At 39.1% G+C, this 25,190-nt stretch overlaps 1 protein-coding gene across 9 annotated transcripts in view; it reads left to right on the top strand.

Moving 5' to 3' along the window:
* The window catches only part of Adamts19 (a disintegrin-like and metallopeptidase (reprolysin type) with thrombospondin type 1 motif, 19), a 217,691-nt gene that overhangs the window by 126,273 nt on the left and 66,228 nt on the right, over positions 1–25,190 (top strand). For 3 of the 9 annotated variants that reach the window (XM_006525919.4, NM_175506.4, XM_011246926.2), the window contains 5 exons: positions 1,197–1,298; positions 6,459–6,589; positions 7,619–7,791; positions 10,438–10,565; positions 22,977–23,097. In XM_006525919.4, coding sequence (XP_006525982.1) covers positions 1,197–1,298; positions 6,459–6,589; positions 7,619–7,791; positions 10,438–10,565; positions 22,977–23,097 — 655 coding nt within the window. Of the gene's footprint in view, positions 1–1,196; positions 1,299–2,986; positions 6,590–7,618; positions 7,792–10,437; positions 10,566–22,976; positions 23,098–25,190 lie in introns of those variants that run through there. The other 6 variants (XM_030250456.1, XM_030250457.1, XR_003952519.1 and 3 more) reach the window with 6 other exon arrangements.

Here is a 25,190-nt window from a genome sequence, read left to right on the forward strand (position 1 = left end):
ATCTAGATGGGGTTGCTTTGAATTTGTAGATTGTGTAAAACAGCCATTTTCACAGTAGCTGTCCTACCAATCCAGGCACAGAGAGAGGTGTTTCCATATTACTGGCACTTTATTAGGAACATCCAGATTGGGTACAGGAAAGTAGAAAACTGGAAGGGAAGAGAGTGGGTCCACACTCTAGGTAGCTGTGTACTAGAGGGAAATTCTGTGTGTGTTTGTGAAGAGCAGCCTATGTAATCTTAATGAACTGATCATGAGTCACCCAACACAGAAAAGGCTCAAATCTATAAATGAAAACTGGGATAAGGTAAGAGAAAGGGAGGACAGGGCAGCATCTGGGATGCAGCTGGAGGGAGGTCTACGGGAAGAGGATTGGAATCCTGCTCCTTAGTAGAAAACAGATGGAATGAATGTCTGTAGATAGCACTAATCCCACATGTTTGATAGTGGGAAGATAAGAGCCAATATCTCATTTTCGGTTTCTTCAGTCTTTTAACATTTTCCTGGGCTTATCCTGAATACTCTTCCCATTTCTCCCGTTTCCTTGGAATTATTTTATTCACACCACGTCTAGCTACGAAATATTACGTTTCACTTTTCCTTGGAAATTTTACATTCCAAAGTTCTGACATAGGTTCATCCATCAGTAAAAACGACTGATAAGAATGGACAGATGATCTCCATAGCGTTATGTGTGGGTCAAGACTGTGTGCATTAACTGTGATGTATAAGCATAAAGGAAGGCATATGCATGAAGAGGTGTTAGGAAAGGGGTCCTAAATAAGGGCTACAAGCAGAGATCCATAAGGGCAAGGATGAGGGTTCAGTAGTGGACGCCTATCTAGCATGCTCAAGGCCATGATGGCTCACACAGCAAAAGTAGAAAAATAAAAACAAAATGTTTTATTCTTTCACCCTGGTGAGTTTCTGTTATTAGCTACATAATTTCATGCATCCTTCTGCAATTACCAAGAGATTTGGTTTTAATGTTGAAATTGAAGTTTATTAAACAGAATTTGTATGGCTACATACCAAGTTGTCTATCTGGGACACAGTTTCATTTACACTTAATATTAAGAAAAGTAAAGCATATTTTCACTCATACATTTTTATTGCATCCTAACAACTGACCTTACTGACCTAAGCTCAACGCTGTGGCCCATTATCCCCCTTCTGAAGCCATGTCCTCTCTGCAGCATGTTATCTGCACTGGTTTGTGGTGCAAAGTGGAGGGGGAAGCAGAGTGCAGGACCAAGCTGGACCCACCAATGGATGGGACTGACTGCGACCCTGGCAAGGTGAGTGCCTAACAGTGCCCAGAGTAAGAAGGATTATTGCATGCACCGGAAAATTTGCATTTTCTCCTGACAACTACATACATATCCATGCTAGTATCAGTCAGATCATTTCAGCATGTTAGCTGTTAATATTTAAATCTATCTTTAATTGGATTTTTATCACTTCATATGTATGTTTGTTTTGTTAATTTTAAGGTACGTGTTTTTTCGTAATATCGACCATTATAATGCCCGCAATCAGATATAAATACTACTTTCCTTCCAAAGTGAAATTATGAACTTTTATTAGTCAAATACACAGATAATAGCATCGTGATAAAATTTCTCAGAGCACCAGTACATTCTCTTCATTAGATTTTTTTTCTCAAGAGTTGAGCTATCATAGAAGCTGCCCAGTAATTTTCTTTTTGAGGTGGTTGTTGTATTTGTCTGGGTTTTTTGGTTTGGGAGTTGTACTACCTTCATAAGCATTTGCAAAGGATTCTTCCTTGCTCTATGACAGGCAATTATTTGAGGATGTTAATGTTGGTTCTTTTTTGAAGGTCTGGTAGGACACTGCCCTGTAACCGTCGGGAGCTGAAGGGTTTGCTGTTGTTGTTGTTGTTGTTGTTGTTGTTTTGTTTGGGAGTAGATTTTTTAAAATTTATTGACTTTATCTTGATTTGCTTTTGGTAGGTCACTTGTATCTAGAATTTCGTCCATTTCTTTTAGATTTTCAGATTTTCAAGCATAAAAGCTCTTCACATTATTTTATAAAATAAAAATTTGGTAGTGCTACTGCTAACATAAACAACTTGGAGAGGTCTCGTGTTAATATAGTGTCACCCCTAAAGCATTGAAACAGTTGTGGGTTCCAGAAAAGCACAGGCTGCCTGGAGATGTCAATATAGGCACATAGTATGTTTTTTTTTTTTTTACACCAATAGAAAATAATTTGAAAATGTTATAAAGAGTTAACTATTTTACCAAGGGGTTGGATGTAGTTGACAGTCGATTGTTGGTAGGGAAGGGCGAACCACCTTTTTGTGAAGCTGTGGCCATTTAGATGTTTGGCATGGATGGTCCCACACTGATGGGTTATACAAGAACAAATACATAAATAATTAATTTTTAAAAATATAAGAAAGCAAAAACAGAAAGAAAAAAGAGACCTGAGAATACCGGAAGTTGAGAGAAAGGCATCTTTACCAGGATTTGGGGGAGCTGGAGGAGGGAAATGGGAGGTGGCTATGAATATATATATATATATATATATATATATATATATATCAAAAATACATTCTTAAAGGCAATACATTTGTAAGGGAAGAAGAGTTGATGGGTAAGATTTATGAGCCAATGATGAACCAATATAGGCATGAACTTCTATTTCTTTAACTTAAAGAGGCAAAACTTTGGAAGCCATTAGAAGGTTTTTTTGTTTTTTTTTTTTTTTTTTAATCACTTTCAATAGGAGAATAGCCTCCTGGGGGACAGTTCTGTGAAATATCAGTCAGTTGTTTATAGACTGGGCCGAATCTTTCTCTATGAGATTAATTGGAGAATGAAGATTGAGGTCTGTGTTATTTTCTTCTCAAATTATACAACAGTGTGTGTTTATCAGGAGCATCTTATGACATTAACCTGAGTAATTTATTGCTTGAATCATAAAATTCTGTAAGGGTAATAATTCTCTTCATCCTAAATAGATGGATGCGGAATCACATAGGGATGCCTGAACATCCCACCAGGAGCTGTCTGACATCACAGAAGTCACTTGTCTTCTTTACTGCTTCATTTTTATAATCTGAATTCTAAATATTTTCATTATTATAGTCTTCTTCTTATATTGTTAGGAATAATTTACAGTCTTGAAATGCTTAAAGTAAATTTGTTCTTTCAGCCAAATCCATAATTATTCCTCAAAGGTAAGATGTTTTCTTTCCTGGTGATAATGCTAATGATATTCTTCTGTGGGTCCTTAACACATCATCGAATTTGCGAATGCATAATGAGCCTCCCCCATTTCTTGGGCCATGTGGGTTCTTCCAGTGCCCATGTGTCCCAGATACTGTAGGAGCCTTCATTCAGAAAATGGCCAACCTTGCTACATCACTGACAATCTTTAAATGCCTTTGGTAGCATTTATGCTCATTCCAAATGATATTAGCTTGGTACATGGTACAAAACAAGAAACAAACTTTTTTTTTTAAGTTTGCTGTGCCATAGTGATGAGAATTAAGTAGTTTAAATAAGTGTACTCCCTCTAAATGCATGTAATTGACTCTGAAAAGGCCTCTACACAGTTCCCTGGTCAAATGATTTTGAAGGTGACCTTTCATATGTTGTTTTAGATAGCATTTTACAAAGTTAAAGAAGTCAACTTCTTTTCTTAACCATGAATACATAGAGATTTGCACAGCAACTTGGCATTAGACCACCTTGAGAGATTCATTATAATCTAGCCATTTACCTTCCTGAATTAAGACACTTGAGGCCAATATGGTCATTCACTGGAAACAATGAAGACTTTCACACCCTGACAACCAGCCGGTGTGTGTGCAGTGAGCGCCTGTCTGTCTTGCCCCTCTGCCCATTTCCACAGCTTGCCGAGGGTGTCCCGAGGGTGTCCTGAGAGGAGGGTCCTGCTGCTTTGACATCTTTCTGACACTCTTCCAGCCCTATTTCCCTTTCCTCCTAGGCGAGTCCCCATAAACATTTGGCAATGCAGAAACACAACCAGACATTTTAGGGCACACCCTGCCATAGAAGTGATAAATATTATGTAGTCTATTAATCTTTTTGTCAATCAAACTTAGTTTGTAGATAACAGGATTTTTGACTATGTGTCACATTTATTTCTTGAGGTTAGAAAGTAACAAACAATTGGTACAAAATATGGTAGTACTAAATTTATAGAACATGTCACTAAGAATGCTTTATATAGTAATTTATTATGTAATAATTTTTAAACAAAATTAACACTTTCCCTAACACAGTAAAACACTACTATAAGATGCAAACGCAGGTTTCTCTCCTTTGATGCTAAGACCTGGTTGTCGGCAAGGTGACAAACCTTAGCTCTCACGATACAGTTTCTTTAAATATCACCAGTTTGTGTGTGCAGGCTGGCTTTCATATCTGTTTCCATTTTTCTTCATGTGCCAGATGTGATCTAGTTTAAACTTTATACAGGCTAAATCATAGCACTTTCCAGAAGACTTCCAGTCTGCTATGAACTCTCGCCCAGCCAGTCAGTGCCAGCGTGTTGCTAAATGGGCAAAGATCTGTGATATGTACCGAGGGAAAAGTAAAGACCCTTCAAGCAGGCCAAACAGTGTGACCAACTCAGGTTTGACAGGTTTTATACTGGTATTTTTCCATGGCTGCCATAACAGTATTGAGTCTTCAAAGCTAGTCTGTGATATATAAGTATTTACAGTGCTCAAAGCTAGTCTGTGATATATAAGTATTTACATTGACTACGTTTTCCCTTTTTGCAGATCGAATATTCCCATAAAACTATAAGCTACTTACTAACATGCTTGCAATCGTGACAGCCTATGTTACTTTTCAAGATGAAACTTAAGGCATATTCAATCTAAAAGAGGTTGAATTAGAGCTCTGACATAAAACAAATATACAGGAAGTGATTAGTTATGCTAATACCAGCAGTTCTCAATCTCCCCAGAGATTTACTGAAACTTTCACAGGGCTCACTTAAGACCATTAGAAAGCACATATATTTACATTGTGATTCCTAACTAACAACATCAGAGTTATGAAGTAGCAAAGAAAATAATTTTGTGGCTGTGGCTCATCGCAACATGATAGTCACAGTGCTAGGAAGGTTGAGAACCACTGGCTTAAATAGATGTCTGTTGAATGTAAGTTATATGATATATTGTTTTTTTTTTTTAAATTGTCTCCTCTTAAGATAGTAAAAACAAATCCTCAAAAATAATTTTAAATCAAGACGTTAAAATCCAATTGAAGGAAGCGTTGCTGTTTGAAAACCCATTAGCAATATCATGATGACAGCGTTAATAAGCTGTTTTGGCTACCATGCGTAAACACTAAGAAATCCTTTGCACTGTGCTCTCTGCCACAACCAACATCTCAAAATTGTCTTTATGCTGATTTTTTTTCACATTGGACACGAGCAAGAAGAGACTCAGAACATGAACATTTCTGAACTTTCTTCAAAATTCTTTCAAATCTTGATGCCCTTTGCAAGCCCTCCAGGGCCAGAAGGATCAACTTTCCAAGCTCCACTATTTTTATAATTACTGAACTAAATGGTCCAACTATTATGACATTTCATTCATAGTATGATGTTGTGACCTGGTACCTGTTTCCCGTGTTCATCATCTATGTGATCAATTTTCCAGAGAAATAGTAGTACTCTTGTCTACCTAATCAATCAATCGCCAGTAACTATAGACATCACTTCTCTTGTCTAGCTATTCTATCATTCTTCAAAAACCTTAAAAGTCACCCCTTCATGGCTATAGGTTTAACTTCCTATAAAACACACACGGATAAAAAATAACCTCAAGGACCACATACCTCCCTTTATTCTGATGTTAACACTTCCCAGTTAAAGATATTAAATGAGGTACAGGATTTGAAAGTGAAATGCAGGTTTATATAATCCAATTGCTTAGACTTTTCAAAAAAACTTGGCTTTCAGATGAAAGCTTGCTATACAGTGTCAGTGAGAACTCTTAGGTTTGCTGCAATGTCTCCTTCAGCCTAGTTACAGAAGGAAAATTATTGCTGTTCGTTCATACTTACACTGGGCTGCTTTGGGATCTGTTTTTGTTTGGGGGGTTTGTTTGTCCTCTTTTAATTAGTTTTGCATAATGCATTGGCTTTTCTTTTCTGCTTTTAAACCTCAGGATCCCTCTCCACTGCTTCTGTTCCAACACTGGATGTTCTGCCCTTAGTAGCCAATCTCTTGAGTACTGTTTTCATGCCATGACTGTTAATGACATCAGATCCAGGAGAGTGGACCTTAATGTTGGAAGTGCTAACTCTTGTCTTTTGCAGTCTTCGTATTTGGTACTGGGGCTGCCATAGACCTAACTGACTTGCATTAATTCCAGTGACTGTGTAGACCAGTGAATGATTTTCAGTTGTGCCCTGATTTGTTCACCTAAGACATGACTTTTGGAATAGTGGTGTAAGGCTGGAGAATGCACCCGCAGGACTCCTGCACCCGAGCACTTGGCTGGAGAGTGGAGCCCGTGGAGTTCCTGTAGTCGAAGTTGCAGTTCTGGGGTCAGCAGTCGAGAGCGCAAGTGTCCTGGGTAAAGTCACAGCTCCTGGCTTGGGGGAGGGCTTTTGGTCATCAGTTTTGAGCTAACAAAGCCGTTGCCACCTGTAAATCCTAATGGACAACAAACAAAACTGGTACAACTGTACTACTGCCTCAAATTGTTTACCCAAAATAAAACGTCTCCTTTAAGAAGCAAACAGTGATCAGGCTTTCAAACAAAGAATAATGAAATCTACAAAAAGATACTGTCCATGAGTAAGTCAGAGGAAATGTACTCCAGTGAGCAGGATGAGTATTAGAAAAGTCAGGTAAATAGTAGAAGAGCTAGGAGGAAGGCAAGAGGATGTTGGGATGTTGGGAGAGTCAAGTAAACAGTAGAGAGGCTAGGAGGAAGGCAGGAGGATGCTGGGACATTGGAAGAGTCAAATAAACAGGAGAAAAGATAGGAGTAAAGCAAGAGAATGCTGAGACTGAAGGCAAAGAATGAGAGCAAAGTTAGCAATGATAAAAGCTAAAAAACAAAAAAAAGTAAAATGAAAACAAAAAATAAAAAACAAAGAAAGAAGGAACAAAAGTCCACGCTGGACCCTTACCAGGCTGTCTTATTCAAGGCCACTGCAACTGTAGAGAGCACAGGGGAGCAAGAGGTTCTACCCAGTTTGCCTTGGTGGAGCTCAGGGACAGAGTCCAGTTATATACTGCTGGAAAGCTTTTGAATTTTCTGAAAATATGAACTTGACAATCCTCAGAAACAGCTGATGCATGAGGAAGTCAGACTTCACATGTTGCACCGAGTTCTGCCCTTGAATTTTGTCTTCTCTTTTTATCTAAAATTGGTTTCATCATTCATGAATTTTGAAAGATAATTTTTGCATTAAAATGTTTCTTTTTAAAAAAAAATAATAAGCCTATAAATGCCCTGCTCTCCTCAGCCATGTGCATGCCCGTGCTTTTAGAGAAGCAGTCTAATAGGATATTTTATAAATATGATGGTTTTCACTTTTAAAAGTTGGTGCTTGTGGGGAAAAGGTGAAATTTATTATCTGTACTCTTTTTCTAGGCTAGGTTCTGAAGCAAGGGATTGTAATGGCCCCAGAAAACAATACAGAATATGTGAGAATCCACCTTGTCCTGCAGGTTTGCCTGGATTCAGAGACTGGCAATGTCAGGCCTATAGTGTTAGAACTTCGTACCCAAAGCATGCACTTCAGTGGCAAGCTGTCTTCGATGAAGGTATGGCCACCAGCTAAATACAAGTTGTTTCATAGTGCTTGTGTTATTTTACAAATTAACTTATAATCATTTGTAGACTTCATTTTTTTTTTCTGACCTCACTGGCATATAACAACCACAGAACTGAACATGTGTCTATTTCAGTATTGTTGTGGACAATGAAGAGATATCCATTGGAACAACTTAAATAAAAACATCATGTATACAGCAATGTATTACGTGCTGGTAAACATTCAAAGATAGTTGATATATCTAACATTGCTGATAGAAATACAAATGGTGCATCCTCTCTAAAGAGTAGTTTGGAAATCGCTAAAGTAGTTGAGCATGCAATGAGCAATGTTGAAGTTGAATGCTTAAACAATGGAATACTATGCAGCCAGTACTATTGGCAGATAAATTTTGATGGATTATGGGGTGTCATGCCAAATAAAAATGTCGGCCACATAAGGCTATGTGCTACACTGCGATCCATGGACTTCACAGTTTGGAGTGGCAAAAAATACAGAAATGAAAATAAATGGTCTGTGCCAGGGACTAGGTGTGGTGGTGGTAGTAAGCATTGTAGCAGGAGGGGCACACACGAACCAATGGAGTGGTCAGTGTCTTAGCTGTCAGTGTGGTTTGCATACAAACAGCATTGCACACGATTACCAGTGTACTCTGGCTTAACTTTGTATTTTTACGATAGCTATAGAGATGCAGCTTTGGAAGATCCTAATGGAGAAGTATGTGGGTCATTTCTAAACTAGCTTTACAAAATGAGATAAGTCTTTCATTTTGTTTGCATCCTGTGTGCATGCTGAAGCTCTGGTGCTATCTATGCGCATTGCACATCCTGGGAAGCCCTGTTCCTTTAAATCCAGTCACAGCATCTGCATGCCAGGTACCGGCATGTTTCGGGCATCACCTACCCTGGTGTTGTACTTTCCAGGGTATTCCCTAGGAATAAAGGTAGTAAATCAAGGATTTATGACCTGTATAAAGCTAAATTATAGAGACTATATTGACAATATGTCACAAAAGGAAAAACACAGAGATTTTTTTCCACCAGATTTCCTGTTTGGAATATGAGTGGAATTTTCACAAGAACCAAGTCCTTTCAACTCATGTGTCCGGCTTGCCTCTGTCTTCAAAGAAAACTCTAGAAAGAGAATTATGTAGACCACTTTTAAGGTGTTATAGTTAAAGCGGTTGTCTTCAATTCCAACGATCTGACACAGCAAGCAGTCGGGGAATAGCGTACAATGCGGTGTGAAACACATTGCAGAGTTTTATTGCAGCGTCTAATGGCACCTTAAAGGGAAATTTCAAAAACACGCATGTTAAAAGCTATATTTCTAACTCCCCCAAATTGGTTGGAGTGGCATCTAGAAGCCACATGTGAAAAGTGTTGGGACTGTTCAGGTTTGGAGGCTCATTTAACTGTCTGTCTTCTTTTTGCAAAGTGATACCGGGTTCCATGCCTCTGGCTGTTCTTTGGTATTTATAGAATCCCCTCTGCACACGTGGAACTTCTCTGAAGACATAAGAGCAGTGACGGGCCTGTAAACCATTTTCCATCCTATTTATCCAAGTTTAATAAGCAGTAAAGGGCCGACTGGTGTCAAGCCAGGAGAGTAGAATGTAGCGTGGAGGGCCTTCTGAAGTTTCAGGTTTGATTATCTGCACCATTGATGTCACCAAGTAGCACAGATTCTCCAAAAACCGCTTCAAAATAGAAACACCTTTAAAAAAATGCCCCTTTTGAGTCTAAAAGGCAAGTATTTGAAATCCAGCCCTCTTGCTTCATGCTCAGTAGGGCACTGAGGAAGAAGGCCAGCAGCTCAAAACTTCCTCAGCCTGAATCAATGTTTTCCACCCCTGACATCAGGCACTGATGTGATGTCTGAGTCAGTGGTAAAGGGACTGAGTCCTACTAACACATCCGCACTTGTGCCTCCTGATCCGAGCGCCTATGCAGTCACTTGTCATTTCTGAAAACCCAGAACAAGGAGAGCCTGGCGAGGTGGCTTTCCCGCTTTGCTAACTGTTTATTTGAGAACGTATGTAAGGCAGTAAATCTTAGGAAACCAAAACTTATTAGTGAGAGACATCAAAAGACTTCATGGGTAAAGAATGATCAGATTTTTTAAGTGAGTTGAGAGTGAGAATGCTACCATTCTGAAAGATATGGACAAGACTTGGCGTGCACCAAGTATATTTCAGGGGAATGATTGTTATGTTTTCTGTAGTTTTGTCCTAGAAAATAATAAGTGTATATGATATATAATATATAAATATACAATATACAAACATTTATATAACAAATATATAATACAAATATATTAATATAATATGTAAACAAAATAAATATAAACAAAATATATAATATATATTTGTATATATATACATATATATATATATATGCACACATATATAACATTTGAGGCCAGATCTCATAAGGTTGAAATTAATATAGACTGGGTACTTCTAAAGAAACATGTCATCTAATATACTAAGCCTCTGATATAAATCTCTTTTAATGTTGTATTGCTCAGTTAGCACTGACTTATACTTTTACCCAGTAATCATTGTGGAAAAATAGAGCTTAAGATAAAAATATTGATGAGTCCGTTATCTCTCCTCTATCCACTGTCTATGCAGAAAAACCATGTGCCTTGTTTTGCTCTCCTGTTGGAAAAGAACAGCCTGTTCTTCTATCAGAAAAAGTGATGGATGGAACTTCTTGTGGATATCAGGGACTAGATATATGTGCAAATGGCAGGTGCCAGGTAAGATATCCGTGAAGGAGACTTTAAACGCTGAACTGATACCGTGTCTACCAGAAAGCTTCATAACATGGTAAAAAGCTTTAGACTGATATTTGGGGGAATCAGATGGCCTCACGGAGGCCAGAGAGAACAGGGTCTCAGTCTTGGGGCATCCCAGACACCACTAGACACTGCAGAAGGGCTGAGAGCAAAATGGGGGCCTTGGGGCAGCTCGGTCATCTTCAAGGCTGAAGGGAGAAGAGAGCTGGGTGGTTTCCATGGGGGCGAGAGTCCTTGGTCTGATCCATGGCTGGAGTGCAGGAAGGCCTTCCAGTGGGAGGCTCTTTAGGGGAAAGGCTATCCATCCTTGAAGCACAGTGGGCCTTGAATTGCAGAGATGGACTGTGGTTTTAGAGCTTTATTGTAGAAAGGCAAAGAGAAAGAGAAAAGGTAGAAAGAAAGAGAGAGGCCGGCCGGCCATAGCCACGTGGAGTTGGGGGGGGGGGTGAGGGAGAGAGAGAAGGAGGGCTAGAGATGAGAGTAAGAAAAATGAGAGCTCAACCCCTTTTAGAGTGGGCTGGGCTACCTTGCTGTTGCAGGGTAACTGTGGGGAGGAGCATACTTGGCTATCCTCAGGTAACTGTGGGGTGGAGTCGAGCCAGAATGCCAGAAGCTTGGGACATTGTCTGCGTGACTTATAGTCACAGAATTATGGAGTTGGGGACTCTGTGGTGTCAAGCACCTGTCTCTGGGAACGTGGCTCACTGGCTCCTTGTAGAGTTTCCCACTCGGTTTCTACTGGGTCTCTGGAACAAGCCTCATTCGACCAAAACAGGATGCCTTTCACGGCTCCACACATAATCAATCAATTTTCAAATGTATCCTCTATTTTTAATAGTAGTTATTGTATTCACGTGCTCTTAAATGTTCATTTACATGAACTTATGTGCTCTTTTTCATCAATCTTTAAAGATAGATTTTCTGACAAATGAGTATCAGTAGCATGATGGAAAGATCTAAAGATATAATGTCAATTTCTCCTAATAATTTTGAAAGTATCTCGGGTTGACGTCCCCTGGAAGATTAATGTCCAAGAATGTCAGCACCAGTCAATCACAGTCACTGTGAACATGGGGAGGGGACTGCGCACAAGGAGACATGCTCGCTGACCCCAGGAGGAGTTCTTAGGGGCTGTATTTTCAGAGTTATCTCCTTTGGGGCTGAGAAAAGAGACCTTTCTGACTTCACATATACGTGTGCATGTGTGTATTCACGTGGGGCCCCAGGATGGAAATCTGACCCTAGTGACAATAGGGCTTACTTTATTAGTGAGTCAGTTAGTTTGCTGTTATTTATTTCCCTAGGCAATTTCCAATGTGTTTTTTTTTTTAATAAACAGAAGAGAAATGAGAGAATTAGCTGAGTCTGAAAACTGCATAAAGATTCTCCTGAAAAAAATGCACAACTGTGGACATTGAAGCTAAGCTTAGATGGACCCATGACATGGTCCAGGCTGTAGACTTACAGTTAGAGACAAGAATCTCATGCAACTTGCGGGGTCCAGAGTTTCAGCATTCTGTATTCCACTCCAGTGCTGTCAAGTTTAACACTGAGCCATGTGGCACTGTCACACACATCAACAGAACATAATAGTCCCTTGAAAAAAATCTCTTGCAATAATTCCCTTTTTTACATATTTCACTTTCAGAATTACATGTTATACGATTAAACATGTAATTTCTTTCATCACACACAGCATATGAATGTTTGATGAATGTATCCTTAAATGAATTTAGTTTTTTTTTTTTAATTAACATTCCCAATTGTGTGTGTTGAGTAGAATAGCCTAAATGGCTACGCTTTTCACATCTCAGGGCAGTATAGCCCTGATATTGTACAGAGGCCAATGCTAGATGTTAAAATTATGCCGGCAAAAATTCTGCACAAATGCCCTCATGAATCTATTGTAATTTGAGTAGAATTCTCTGAAATGGGGTGTGACTTCTGCCTGCATCGGTATATGTAGAGATTCAGTGTTTTTTTTTTTTTATTCAAATGCATCATTGAATCAAATGATGATTTTTCTGACAACGCCCTGAAAACTGGGAGTTTGATCAGCTTGCTTTGTTTTTTTAATCTCAAAGTGTATAGCCACAAAACTGACACCGGAGTTCTAAATCCGATAACTACAGATCTCAAGTGGGATCGCATGCTATCCTGTCTAGCTCAGGGCAGGTTCTGCTGCCGCAGAGACTTGGAAGGGTTGGCCTGATCATCTTCTCAGTTGCTCACAGCCAGTGCCCCAGGGCTATTGAAGGGATCTGCGTCTGGTAAAATAGCATTGTCTTTTTTTTTTTTTCCATTTCTTATTAGGTATTTAGCTCATTTACATTTCCAATGCTATACCAAAAGTCCCCCATACCCACCCACCCCCACTCCCCTACCCACCAACTTCCCCTTTTTGGCCCTGGCGTTCCCCTGTACTGGGGCATATAAAGTTTGCGTGTCCAATGGGCCTCTCTTTCCAGTGATGGACGACTAGGCCATCTTTTGATACATATGCAGCTAGAGTCAAGAGCTCCGGAGTACTGGTTAGTTCATAATGTTGTTCCACCTATAGGGTTGCAGATCCCTTTAAGCCGCATATCCTGAGCTTGCTGGTTCCTGTGAATATGCTGAGACTACCATTTATTTGCACAGACTGCTGTTTTCAGTGCCTAAGTATTTCATCCAGGTTTCCCTGGATCCTATTAGGTGAGCTCCACATATGTTGTGTTTTAAGCACTTTCCTTGATGGTCACAGCTTTTGAAACAAGCTTGACTGACTGATCAAAGCACTCCATTAACTGATGCTCATATACCTTGACACTGTTAGGCATGTGGATACAAGGAGGGAACGCCTCCATGTGTAACATTCAAGTACCTTTATCTTTACTGAATATTTATCCCTTAGCTCATGCACACACACACACACACACACACACACACACACAAAATCTGTTTGCTTCCCATATCCTAAGAGCATCAGTTTCCGTCAGAAACAGAGCCTTGCTTTTGATCCTGATTTTCTTTATATTTGAAATTTTCTCAAATATAATATTTACTTGATATGAATTAGTTGTCAGTATCTATTTCAAACCTTTTCTGTGAAGGAGGGTCTTAGTGGCTGTCTTAGCCAGGGTTTCTTTTCCTGCACAAACATCATGACCAAGAAGCAAGTTGGGGAGGAAAGAGTTTATTCAGCTTACAGTTCCATACTGCTGTTCATCACCAAAGGATGTCAGGACTGGAACTCAAGCAGGTCAGGAAGCAGGAGCTGATGCAGAGGCCATGGAAGGATGTTACTTACTGGCTTGCTTCCCTTGACTTGCTCAGCTTGCTTTCTATAGAAGCCAAGACTACCAGCCCAGGGATGGCACCACCCACAATGGGCCCTCTCCCCTTGATTACTAATTGAGAAAGGGCCCTATAGCTGGATCTCACAGAGGCATTTTCTCAACTGAAATTCTTTTCTATATGATAACTCCGGCCTATGTCAAGTTGACACACAAATCAGAGCCAGTACAGTAGCTTTCTTGACGTATTGATAGACTAAATTCTTCTTGATATATATTCCGCTTGGGAAAACAAGATTATTTGTCCTGAGTGTCAGTGGAGGACAATATTTTTTCAGTAGACAATAGTAAAGGTATTCGGTCTCAGCTTCCTATGGACAGAATGGTTGTAGGAACTGTAGAAATGAATTTGTCAACAACTCACACACTCTGTGTCAGCCAGGAATGTGAATTCTTACACCCACTTCACTTAGGAACTGTGCCTTGGAATTCAGCTTCTCCACAGCAGGAAGTAAGCATGGTCCAGAACATAAGACCTTCAATTTTCTTCAGTAATTTTATTGTCTTCAACATTTATTTCAAACCTACTTCGAGCCTGCTCACTCCTTTAAGCCCAGCGTTCAGCAGGCAGAGGCAGGTGGATCTCTTTCGTTCAAGGCCATCCTAGACTTCAGAGTGAGTTTCAGGTCAATGAAGGCTACACAGAGAAACCCTGTCTCAAAAAACGAAACAAGCAAAACGACTCCATTGAGATATCATTTGCTGGTTACTGTAAGATAAATATGCTCACCACTACTTACAGTTTGCCCAACTTGCCAGTTTTGTTAGCTGACATGAGTTTATGGTGGGGTTTGCGGTGCAGAATGAGGCAGTTTGACAATTTGCCTCTCAGCTACCTGACCCTCAGAGATAAAGCTCATCCTAAATAACTGCTAAGCCATCATAGCTCATCCTAGATGAAGGGAGGAAAGGAAACAATTCAACTCTTTGCAAACCGATTTCAGTTTTCTTTTTGTTACTGTTTTTGTATCACATGCATGCACGTAATGTATTTTTATCACATTTCCCAGTCCACTGTCTCCTCCCCAGACCCTCCCTCATTCCACCAGCCCTTCTTCCCTCCCCACTTCATACGTTCCGTTTTAAACTCATGACATCCAACTAGTGCTGCCAATATGTGCACAGGGATAGGGTCATTTACTGGTTTATGGATAGCCTCCAGAGGGCCTTATTCCTAAAGAGAACTGTTTCTCCCTCCTCTAGAGCATCTATCAGTTGCTCATAGCTCTTCCTATAGATGGGGAGAGCAGGGGACTTCATGAACACTTTTGCCATGTATGCTGGAGTTTTGTCTTGCTTGATTTTATACATTCACAGATGCTATCAGTACCTATGAGCAACTACTCTGCCATGTCCTGAATCATTTTTTTCCCCCAGAGTTACCCACTCTGGTTCTTTCCATCTTTCCTTCTCCCATGATTGTTGAAACTCAAAAGGCTGGAATGGGCCTGTTGATCTCATCTACTGTTAAAAAAAAAAAAGGTAACAATCTGTTTCTGAATGGGAATGAGAAGATGCACTACTCTGTGTTTACGACGATAAGAACTTGGCAGCAGTTAAACACTATGCCCACTTACCAGAATAATAGTACTAGGGTCTCTCACAGGGCCTATGACTTACCCAGCCATGCGTTCTTCCCCTGTTAATGATGACGTAGATAAATTATATCTTGCAGAGTGGGCCTTACAATCCAACCCTAAAGCAGTTGATTACTGCCATAGAAATTTGGCATGATTGCACCAATGGGCTTATTTTGTTAAGCCACTAGAACTAGCATGTACAGGTTTCTCAGCTGGATAAGACTGTTGATTACCGTACTTCCCTGGTATCACACCTAGCATCCCCTGCACTATGAAAGCTAGAGTGTAAGGATGGCCACTCCCATTAGGGCACCAGCTGCGTTTCTTCATGTTCTATGACCCAAGAATTGCAATAGACTATAATGTTTAGGGAGTCTAAGTGACCAAAATCTTGGAAGGAGGTTCGGATTACCCACTACTGGTCTTCTTTGTTTGTTTGTTTGTTTGTCTGTTTGTTTGTTTGTTTGAATAGCCTGTGGTATCCGGGAGAGCAGTGTTTCCCTGTTGCAGGATAACACCATTTAACTCCTTTTATGTGTGCGTGAGTGAGCTTTCAGGAAGCTTTGGAACTACTAGGTCTCTACATGCCAGATGGCTACTTATCAGCCATGCCTTCCTATGTCCCACCCTGTCAACTCTTCTTACCCAGCAGTCTACCTTTCCTGTTCTCAGAGCCTGAGCTGTTTCCTTGCTCCCTTGTGAGCTTAGTCTCCGACTGCTCCTGGGCACTTCAGTTAAACACGTTTCTTAAGATTCAGAGCTAATACCCATGTGATGTTGGTGCATCTTCATGCTGTTTGCATCACCTAGAAGCTTTTCAGCGCCATTCATTGACTGCAAAATTCATCATTTCATTCTTCTTTACAGGAAACTATTGTTCCATTGTGTAACTGTCCCACATGGTCGTTATCCCATTCACCTGTTTGTGATCATCCTGACGATTGGAATTAGAGCAGCATTGAACATAGACGATTTAGTGTTTCTGTAGTGGGATATAGGGTCCTTTGGATTGTGCCCAGGAGTGGTGTAGCTGAACTATGTGGTCAAACTACTCAAGCTTTTTGAGGAATTTCCACACTGATTCCCATAGTGGCTGCACATGTTTGCACTCCCACTAACGGGAAATAAGTGTTCTCCTTCCTACACATCCAAGTCAGAATTTTTTGTTAGTTGTTCTTGGGGCCTTAGTCATTCTGACTGGAATAAGATAAAATTTCAAAGTTGGTTAAATGTACAGTTCCCCGACATGTACCTCAGCCATTTGAGAACTATTGTTTAGTTTTTATTTTATTTTATTTTATTTTATTTTATAGTGTTTAAGCTTATTTTAAAATTTTTCTATATTCTAGACACTAACCCAGTGTTGGGTACATGACTGGTATATCCATTATTAGTATTTCCCAATTTTTAAGATGTCTCTTCACTTGAATGATTGTGTTATTTGCTCTATAGAAACTTTTATGTCATGACGACTCATTTGCTAATTGTTAGTCTTCACACTTATATTACCAAAGTTCTGTTTGGAAAATCCTTTCCTGAAAGTGCCTATAAGTTCAGGTGTATTCCCCCACTTTCTCTTTTGAAAGACTAAAGCATCAGGCATTATATTGAGATTATTGATCCACTTTCAGTTGAGTTGATACAGAGTGAAAGATAGTTCTTCTACATGTAGTTATCTAGTTTGACTAGAGTCTTTGGTTGAAGGTTCTGCCTTCTCTCCAAAATTTTGGCCTCTTCGTAAAAATCAGGTGGCACAGGAGTGTAGATTTATTAATTTTATCCCTCATGATGCCCATGAGTGGTATAGCTGAGTACTTTTTGGTGTATGTACTGGTTAGTTTTGTGTCAAGCCTGGAGTTATCACAGAAAAAGGAGCTTCAGTTGGTGAAATGTCTCCATGAGATCCAGCTGTGGGGCATTTTCTCAATTAGTGATCAAGGGGAAGGGCCCTTGTGGGTGGTACCATCTCTGGGCTGGAAGTCTTGGATTCTATAAGAGAGCAGGCTGAGCAAGCCAGGGGAAGCAAGCCAGTAAGGAACATTCCTCCACAGCCTCTGCATCAGCTCCTGCTTCCTGACCTGCTTGAGTTCCAGCCCTGACTTCCCTTGGTGATGAACAGCAGTGTGGAAGAGTAAGCTGAATAAACCCTTTCTTTTTCAACTGCTTCTTGGTCATGATGTTTGTGCAGGAATAGAAACCCTGACTAAGACGATGTATATGTCAACTTTTTTCATAGTCCTAAAGTTTTCATTTTATAGGTCTTTTGCTTCCCGGTAAGATTTAATCTGAGATACTGTTTGAGGCATGTAGAAAGCTGCCTAGTTTTGAATATAATTTTCCTTCTTGCTGCTTTCCTGAACATGTTTATCAACTGTAGGAGTTTTAGAAGTTAGTGTAATGCTGGCTTTGTAAAAAGAATTTGGAAGCAGTCTTTACTCTTCTATTTTATGGAACAATTTGAGAAACATCAGCTTTAGTTCTTCCTTAAAGATGTGGTAGAACTCTGCAATAAATCCACCTATGCCTGGGCTGGTTTGGGTTTGGAGGATTTTTATTGCCGACTCAACCTTGTTATTCATGATAGATTTATTTAAATATTTATGTCTTCCCGGATTACTCCAGCATGTTAGAAGCATTAAGAAACTTGTCCATTCCTTTAGATTTCCCAGTTTTATGGAATGGGGTTTTTGGAACAATGTCTTTTGCACTCTCTGGATTTCAGTGGTGTTTGATATAGTACCTTTTTTTTTTTTTTCATCCCCAATTTTATTAACGTGGGTCTTCTTTCTTTTTGCTAATCTAGCTAGGGTTTTGATCACACTTGTTCATCTTTTCAAAGAACCATCTCTTCTTTTAATTGATTTTATTTTTATTCATTCTTAATTCATTAATTTATGCTCTAATCTTGGATATTACTCCATGTTTATGGTTTGGGCATTTGTTTAGATTTTATTTCTCCAAGGCCTTATAGTACTTCACTAAGTTTTTTATTTGGTTTTGTTGTAAGCACTTATAGCTATAACCTTTCCTCTTAGGATTCCCTTTGTTGCATCCTGCAGATTTAAGTATGTTGCATTTTCATTTTGATTCTATTCTAGTTTTAACTTTCTATTTTTTTTAATAATGCAGGCAGTTTTGTTAAATCTCCACCACTGTACATTTTCTGTATTTTTTTATTACTGCTAATACCTACTTTTATTTTGTTGATGTTAAATAAGATATAAAGAATTGTTTAAATTTTCCTATAGTTGTTGAGAGATAGTTTATTTTTTATGTCCCAAAATATGTTGTATTTTGGTGAAGTTTCCATGGTCTACTGAGATAACCATGTATTGTCTAGTGTTTGGATGGAATGCTCTGTAGTGATGTGTTGGATCTATTTGATCTGTGATGTCACCTACCTCTACTACTTCTCTGTGCACCCCTCTCCCCAGATGATATCTTTTGGGGAATGTATAGTGTTGAAGTTACATAATATTAATGTGTAATGGTGAACCAATTGCATTACACTTAGCAGAATTTAAAGTTTAATGCTTGAAAGTTTTGTAGTCTTCTTCATGGCTTGTCCCTCTAATCAGTATGAAGTAATGTATTGTATCTCTTCTGATTGATTTAACTTAGAAGTCTAGGAGATAACAACCAAACATGAAAAAATAAAATATAGTAAGATAAAGCAAAAACTGTTATATCAAAGTTGGACATGGCAGCCCAAAAGGAGGAAAAGTGTCTCAAGAGCAGGCATAAGAGTCAGAGACCTACTCATTCAGATGGTCAGGAGTCCCATAAAATACTAAGCTAAAAGCTCTAATGTATGCATAAAGGACCTGGTGGTGCAATCCCATTTAAGCCTTCTGCTTCTTGCCTCAGTCTCAGTGAGTTCAGATGTACCTTGCTTGGTTGATTTAGAGGGCTTTGTTCTCCTAGTGTCCTCCATCTCCTCTGGTTCTTATGCTCTTTCCTCCTCCTCATCCAGTGTTCCCTGAGCTCTGAGGGGAGGGATTTGATGGAGACCTCCCATTTAGACACATTCTCTCTCTCTCTCTCTCTCTCTCTCTCTCTCTCTCTCTCTCTCTCTCTCTGTCTGTCTCTCTCTGTTTCTATCTCTGTCTCCCTCTCTGTCTCTCTCTGTCTCTCTCTCTCTCTGTCTGTCTCTATCTCTCTCTCCCTCCCTCCCTCCCTCCCTCTCTCTCTCTCTGTATAATGTCTGGCTATGGGTCTCTTCATCTGCTACCCATGGAAGCTTCTCTGATGATATCTAGATAAGCCAGTGATCTGTGAATATAGCAGGATATCATTGTAAGTTCATTCATTCATTCATTCATTCATTTTAGACTAGTAGTGTTTGGTTTTATCTTAGGTCTCTAGGCTAACTAGTCTCTGGTTCTTGGTTGCCAAAGCAGTGTTGTGTTTGGTTTCCTTCTCATGGAGTGGGCCTTCAGTCTAATAAGAAGACATTGACTACTCCCACAATTCTGTGTCACAATTGCCTTAGGATATTTTGCTAGCAGGACAGATTGTACATCAAAGCTTTTGTGGATGAGTTGCTGTTTACATTTTTCTTTTAGTAACCTTCGCCAGAGACACTAGTATGGTGGTGGGGGGGGGGGGGAGGGAGAAGGCTCCATATAGGCACCAGCCTGACTTCTCCATGATTATAGAGTTGTATGTATGTATGTATGTATGTTGTCTTCAGCAATTGGGCCCTGCTATAAGTAAGCGGAGAGCATGCCTTTATTTTAGCAACAGCTTGGGTTGTTTGTGGATTTCCATGGGATCTCTTGTCCAACAATTCAATTGAGTGCAACTCAGTCTAGCTATTGGAAGCCTCATTTGGTGTCAAGTGATCACCATTTCAGACTCCATGTCCCCATTATTAAGAGACCTTACAAGGATCGTCTTCATATGTTTTAGGAAGGTTCACTAGGTTTTCATATCATCCCTTCAATGCGTCTTAATTCCAGTTGTCTCTCCCTGCATTCTACTCTTCTACCCTGTGCCCTCTCATTCCCCACCAGGTCCTACTGTTTGTGTCTCTACCTGTCCTAAGTCCACCCCTTAAATCTGTTCTATTTCTCACTCCCAGGGACATCCATGCATTCCCCCTACATCCCTCCTTTTTACCTTATCTCTCTAAATCTATAGACTATAGCTTGGTTATAATTTTCATGATGGCTAATATCCAGTTTTCAGCTATTCCATATGATATTTGTCTTCCTGTGTCTGGGTTACCTCACTCAGGATGATTTTTTTTTTTTTGTATTATCCACTTGCCAGTGAATTTCATTATGTCATTTTTTTTTCACAGCTGAGTCATTCTCCATTGTGTAAATGTACCACGATTTCTTTATCTGTTCTTCTGTTGAGAGACATCTAGCTTGTTTCCAGTTTTTGTCTATTTTGATAAGAACAGCCATGAATGTGGTTTAACATGTGCCTTTGTGGTAATATGGGGTATCCTTTGAGTATATGACCAAGAGTAGTATAGCTGGACCTTGAAGATCTATCCCAACGTTCTGAGGGACTGCCACCCTGATTTCCATAGTGACTATATAAGTTTGCATTCCCACCAGCATTGGAGGAGTACACCCCTTCTTCCACATCTTCACCAGCATGAGCTATCACAGAGTAACTTTGATTTGCATTTCCCTGACCACCAAGGATTTTGAAGATTTCTTTTTGTGTTTCTCAACCATTTGAATTTCCACTATTGAGAATTCTGTGTTTACATCTGTACTGCATTTTTGAATTGGACGACTTGCTTTTGCTTTTGTTTTTGATCTAGTTTCTTGAATTCTTTGTCATTTTAAAAGAACAGTGAGACCATTGAAACTCAAAGGTATTGAAAGTTCTGTATTGATTCCTGTCTTTAGGTTGATTTTATGGTGTTTATTTTCTTTAGACTTTATCACTCACTTAATGTTATCTTCTTACTATGATCTCTTAGACATGCCTCACCCTTTTTTCTGTCCAAAGTATTTCTTCCAGTTTTCTCTGTAGGGCAGGGTTTGTTGTCACATCCTTTTAACTTGCCTTCACTACAAAAATGTTCTTATTCCTTTGATTATGATACATAGTATGACATTGTAGTCTGTGGTGGAATCTCTAATCTTAAAGAACTTGGAGAATAAGGGTCCAAGCCCCTTTGGTTTTTAAAATCTCCAAAGAAAACTGTGTTGTTACTCTGTTCTGCCTGACTCTATCTATGACTTGGTCTTTCTTACAGCATTTAAGACCTTTTCTTTGTTCTGTTCATTCAGTGTTTGATTACTATATGGCATGGGGAGTTTCTTTTATGATTCTGTCTATTTGGTGTTCTGTGTACTTCTGGCAACTTTATAGGCATCTCTTTCCTTAGCTTATATAATTTTGTTGAAAATAGCCTCTGACCATTTAACCAGGATTTTCTCCCTTTTTGATACCTATGATTCTTAGTGTCCTATGGTTAATGCATGCTCTGTTCTTGGATGATTTTAGTTTTATTGTTTTCTTTGATTGAATGATCCATTTCCTCTACCTTGTCTGCAAACCCCTATATTCTCTTTTCCACTTGATCTATACTTTTGATAAGACTTTCTTCTGGTTTTTTTATTTGGCTTACTGAACTTTTTATTTAAAGTTTTATTTCATTTAAACTTCATTCACAATCTTTATCTTTTTATTAAATTGTATTTTCACATACTGAATGGTTATTTGTCCATATTATATTTAATATTTTTCTTTGCATGGTTTTTACTCTGACATTTATTTGCATCATCTTTGTATTTTTGAACATATTCATAATGCTGTTTTGAAAAACTTGTATGTCATGTAAGTTGCCTTTCTCCAGGAACATTAACATTGGGGTGCTAATTTTTGGAGAGAATATACTTTCTTCAATATTTGTGTTTATGATTTTGTTATGGGACCTAAGTATCTAAAGTCACATAAATGGTATTGCAAATTTAATGGACATCTGCCCCAACTTTGGTAGAGTGGACATTTGAATCTCTATAGGCTGTTATTCAAATTTGTCAGATTTTAGACCAACTGGTTGATACTTGGTTTTGAGCCTTTGGTCCATATAGTGTTGATGTGCAGTGGCAGTATCAGAAATGGCCCTATCCTAGCTAGGGCTAATATAATATATGAAATCAGGATCCAACTTTACATAGAATGAGCAGATTCTCACTGAAGATCCCTAGAAGGCTGTAGAAGGCTCAAAGGACTCTATTGGTAGTTGTTAAGTAGAAGCACTAGTTGTCAGTGGGTGGTGTTACCTGGAGAAGCCTTATAAAACTTTATGACTGGTCCACCATTGATACATTAAGGCAGAATGGAGAGTCCTTGGTCCTCTGACAGTGGTGTGAAGGTGGCTACCTGGGGAAGTTGTACTGAACTGTTCATGGTCCTGTGCCAGCCCAGGTTGCAGGCCATGGGGAATATTTCAACTTTTGATATATGTTCTTCTTTTCTTACAGAAAGCTGGTTGTGATGGTTTACTGGGGTCTCTTGCCAGGGAAGATCATTGTGGTGTTTGTAACGGCAATGGAAAGTCATGCAAAGTCATTAAAGGCGATTTTAATCACACCAGAGGGGCAGGTAAACTTTTCTTTATTTTTTCTACTCAATAAACTGCAGTGTCTTTGTAGACAAAAACTAGATTAAATTTGATTTAGAAATCACCATTCTTATTCTACTGAAGACATTTTCAATGAGTGTTTAATCATTTTAGTGATGACGTACAATACATGTGATATGAGGCAGAAAGTTGAACAAGCGTATTTTTCAATAATGAAAACATGAAGTCATGTGTTGTGCATTCTAGAAGTTAGAGCAGGAAGGAGGTAATCTAATTTGCATCAGCTTATGTTTCAATGCTTATTAGCCAGTGAAAAGCATGTCTAACAAAAATAGTGATTGGCCACAGCTTGAAACAACCACTGACAATATTAGTTTCAGGGTTCCTTCTTTCCATTCCCCTTTTGATAATTCTTTTACTTAGTTTCAGGGGGGAAATTTTTGAAAGCTGAAATCTCAGAAAACAGGATCGTGTGGTGGAAATCAGAGCAGGGACAGCAGAGCACAGGGACATTTCCACAGACATTAATAGCAAGAGTCCCCTCCTCTCCCCTTTCCCATCTGTAAATGCTACACACAGGGAATGTATAGAGTATGCACTGAGAGTTCCTTGCCACAAAATGTGATTATTAGTATTGGCACTAAATTATAATATCTCACCAGTACTTTATACACACACAAATATACGTGAAACAACATATATACACACTTATATAATATAAACAAATATACATGAATCAACATATATATAAGTATATATGTATATATGCATATATACATATATGTGTACACACACATACACACTTATATAAATACACACATATCACTACTTATCAGGTTCTCAAGCTTGCTAGGAAGGAGCTAATATTTTCTTTGCTTCATAGAGTCCTTTCCTGGACATATTATTATGTGTTGGGCCATCATTTATGACTGTTTTCTTTTTAGAAGATGTATTTTATTATATATGATTTCTGTGAATGCTTGTGTGTAGTGTGTGTCTGTGTGTAGTGTGTGTCTGTGTGTGTGGGGTGCCCATAAAGGTGAGAAAAAGGTGCTTGAGACCCTGGTGCTGGAGTTCCAGGCAGTTGTGAGCTGTCTGACAAGGGTGTTCTAATCCAAACTTGGGTCCCCGGAAAGAGCCGTAAATGCTTAGAGGAACATATAATCTAGCAAATGCTTTAGTATCTCTCCAGCCCCCATTAACAGCTATACCCACACCAACCCTTCCATGTTCACATTAACATTTCATTTAAATGCTCAGGTTCAAGAAAATTAAAAAATTCTAATGCTAAAATATAAGTTAGTTATATTTGAAGAACAATCAATCGATGTTGGACAGTCAATGAAACTGAAGTCATTTTCAATAAGTGAGTTGTTCTAAAAGGAGAGTCAGATGAAATCTTTGGGAGGTGAAATGAAATTGTTCATTTGTTTTGTTGTTTGTTTTGCTTTGCCTTAACAGAATAAGAGACAAACCATTCATATCTGCCAGCGGTCATTTAGGAAAGACAAGATGTACTAAGCTGAAACAGATTCTCAAACCTTCATTTAAAAAATATGTAATAATAGTGAATGTTCCACGCCACCCCATTTCCCAGGTTGTGACATACAGCGTTTTACAATACAGAATTCAAATATGGTTCAGAAGACCACCACAGACAGCCTTTTCCGCCCTCGTTCCATCAGATTTGCTCTTCAAGAGCTAAGACCACTGCTCACCTCTCGATTCTCGTTGCACACAGAAAACAAAACCTTTTGCTTCCCACATACATTCTCCTAAGGCAACTTGTTTATCTTTCAGGGGGAAAGTTCCCTTGAGTTGTACAGTCCACCCTTTCCTGTGACTGATGCTAGTGTTTTCAAATGTGAGTCACAGACATACACCTTAAAGAAAGAACAGCAGTGCATTGCTAAGCCATGTATGATGAGAATGGTGGAGTACCTTAAAAAAAAAACAGTTTTTATTACTTATCAGAGAATTAACCATGATGTTCTATGCTATCTTTTAACATAATTTAACAATTTATTTAACTCCTACCTATATAACTAACCATCCGACATCATTTCTATGCACAGATACTCAACAGCTACATGTCTGTTTTCATTCCTGTTTT

This window comes from Mus musculus, chromosome 18 (genome assembly GCF_000001635.26).
Source record: "Mus musculus strain C57BL/6J chromosome 18, GRCm38.p6 C57BL/6J".
Lineage (NCBI taxonomy): Eukaryota > Metazoa > Chordata > Mammalia > Rodentia > Muridae > Mus > Mus musculus.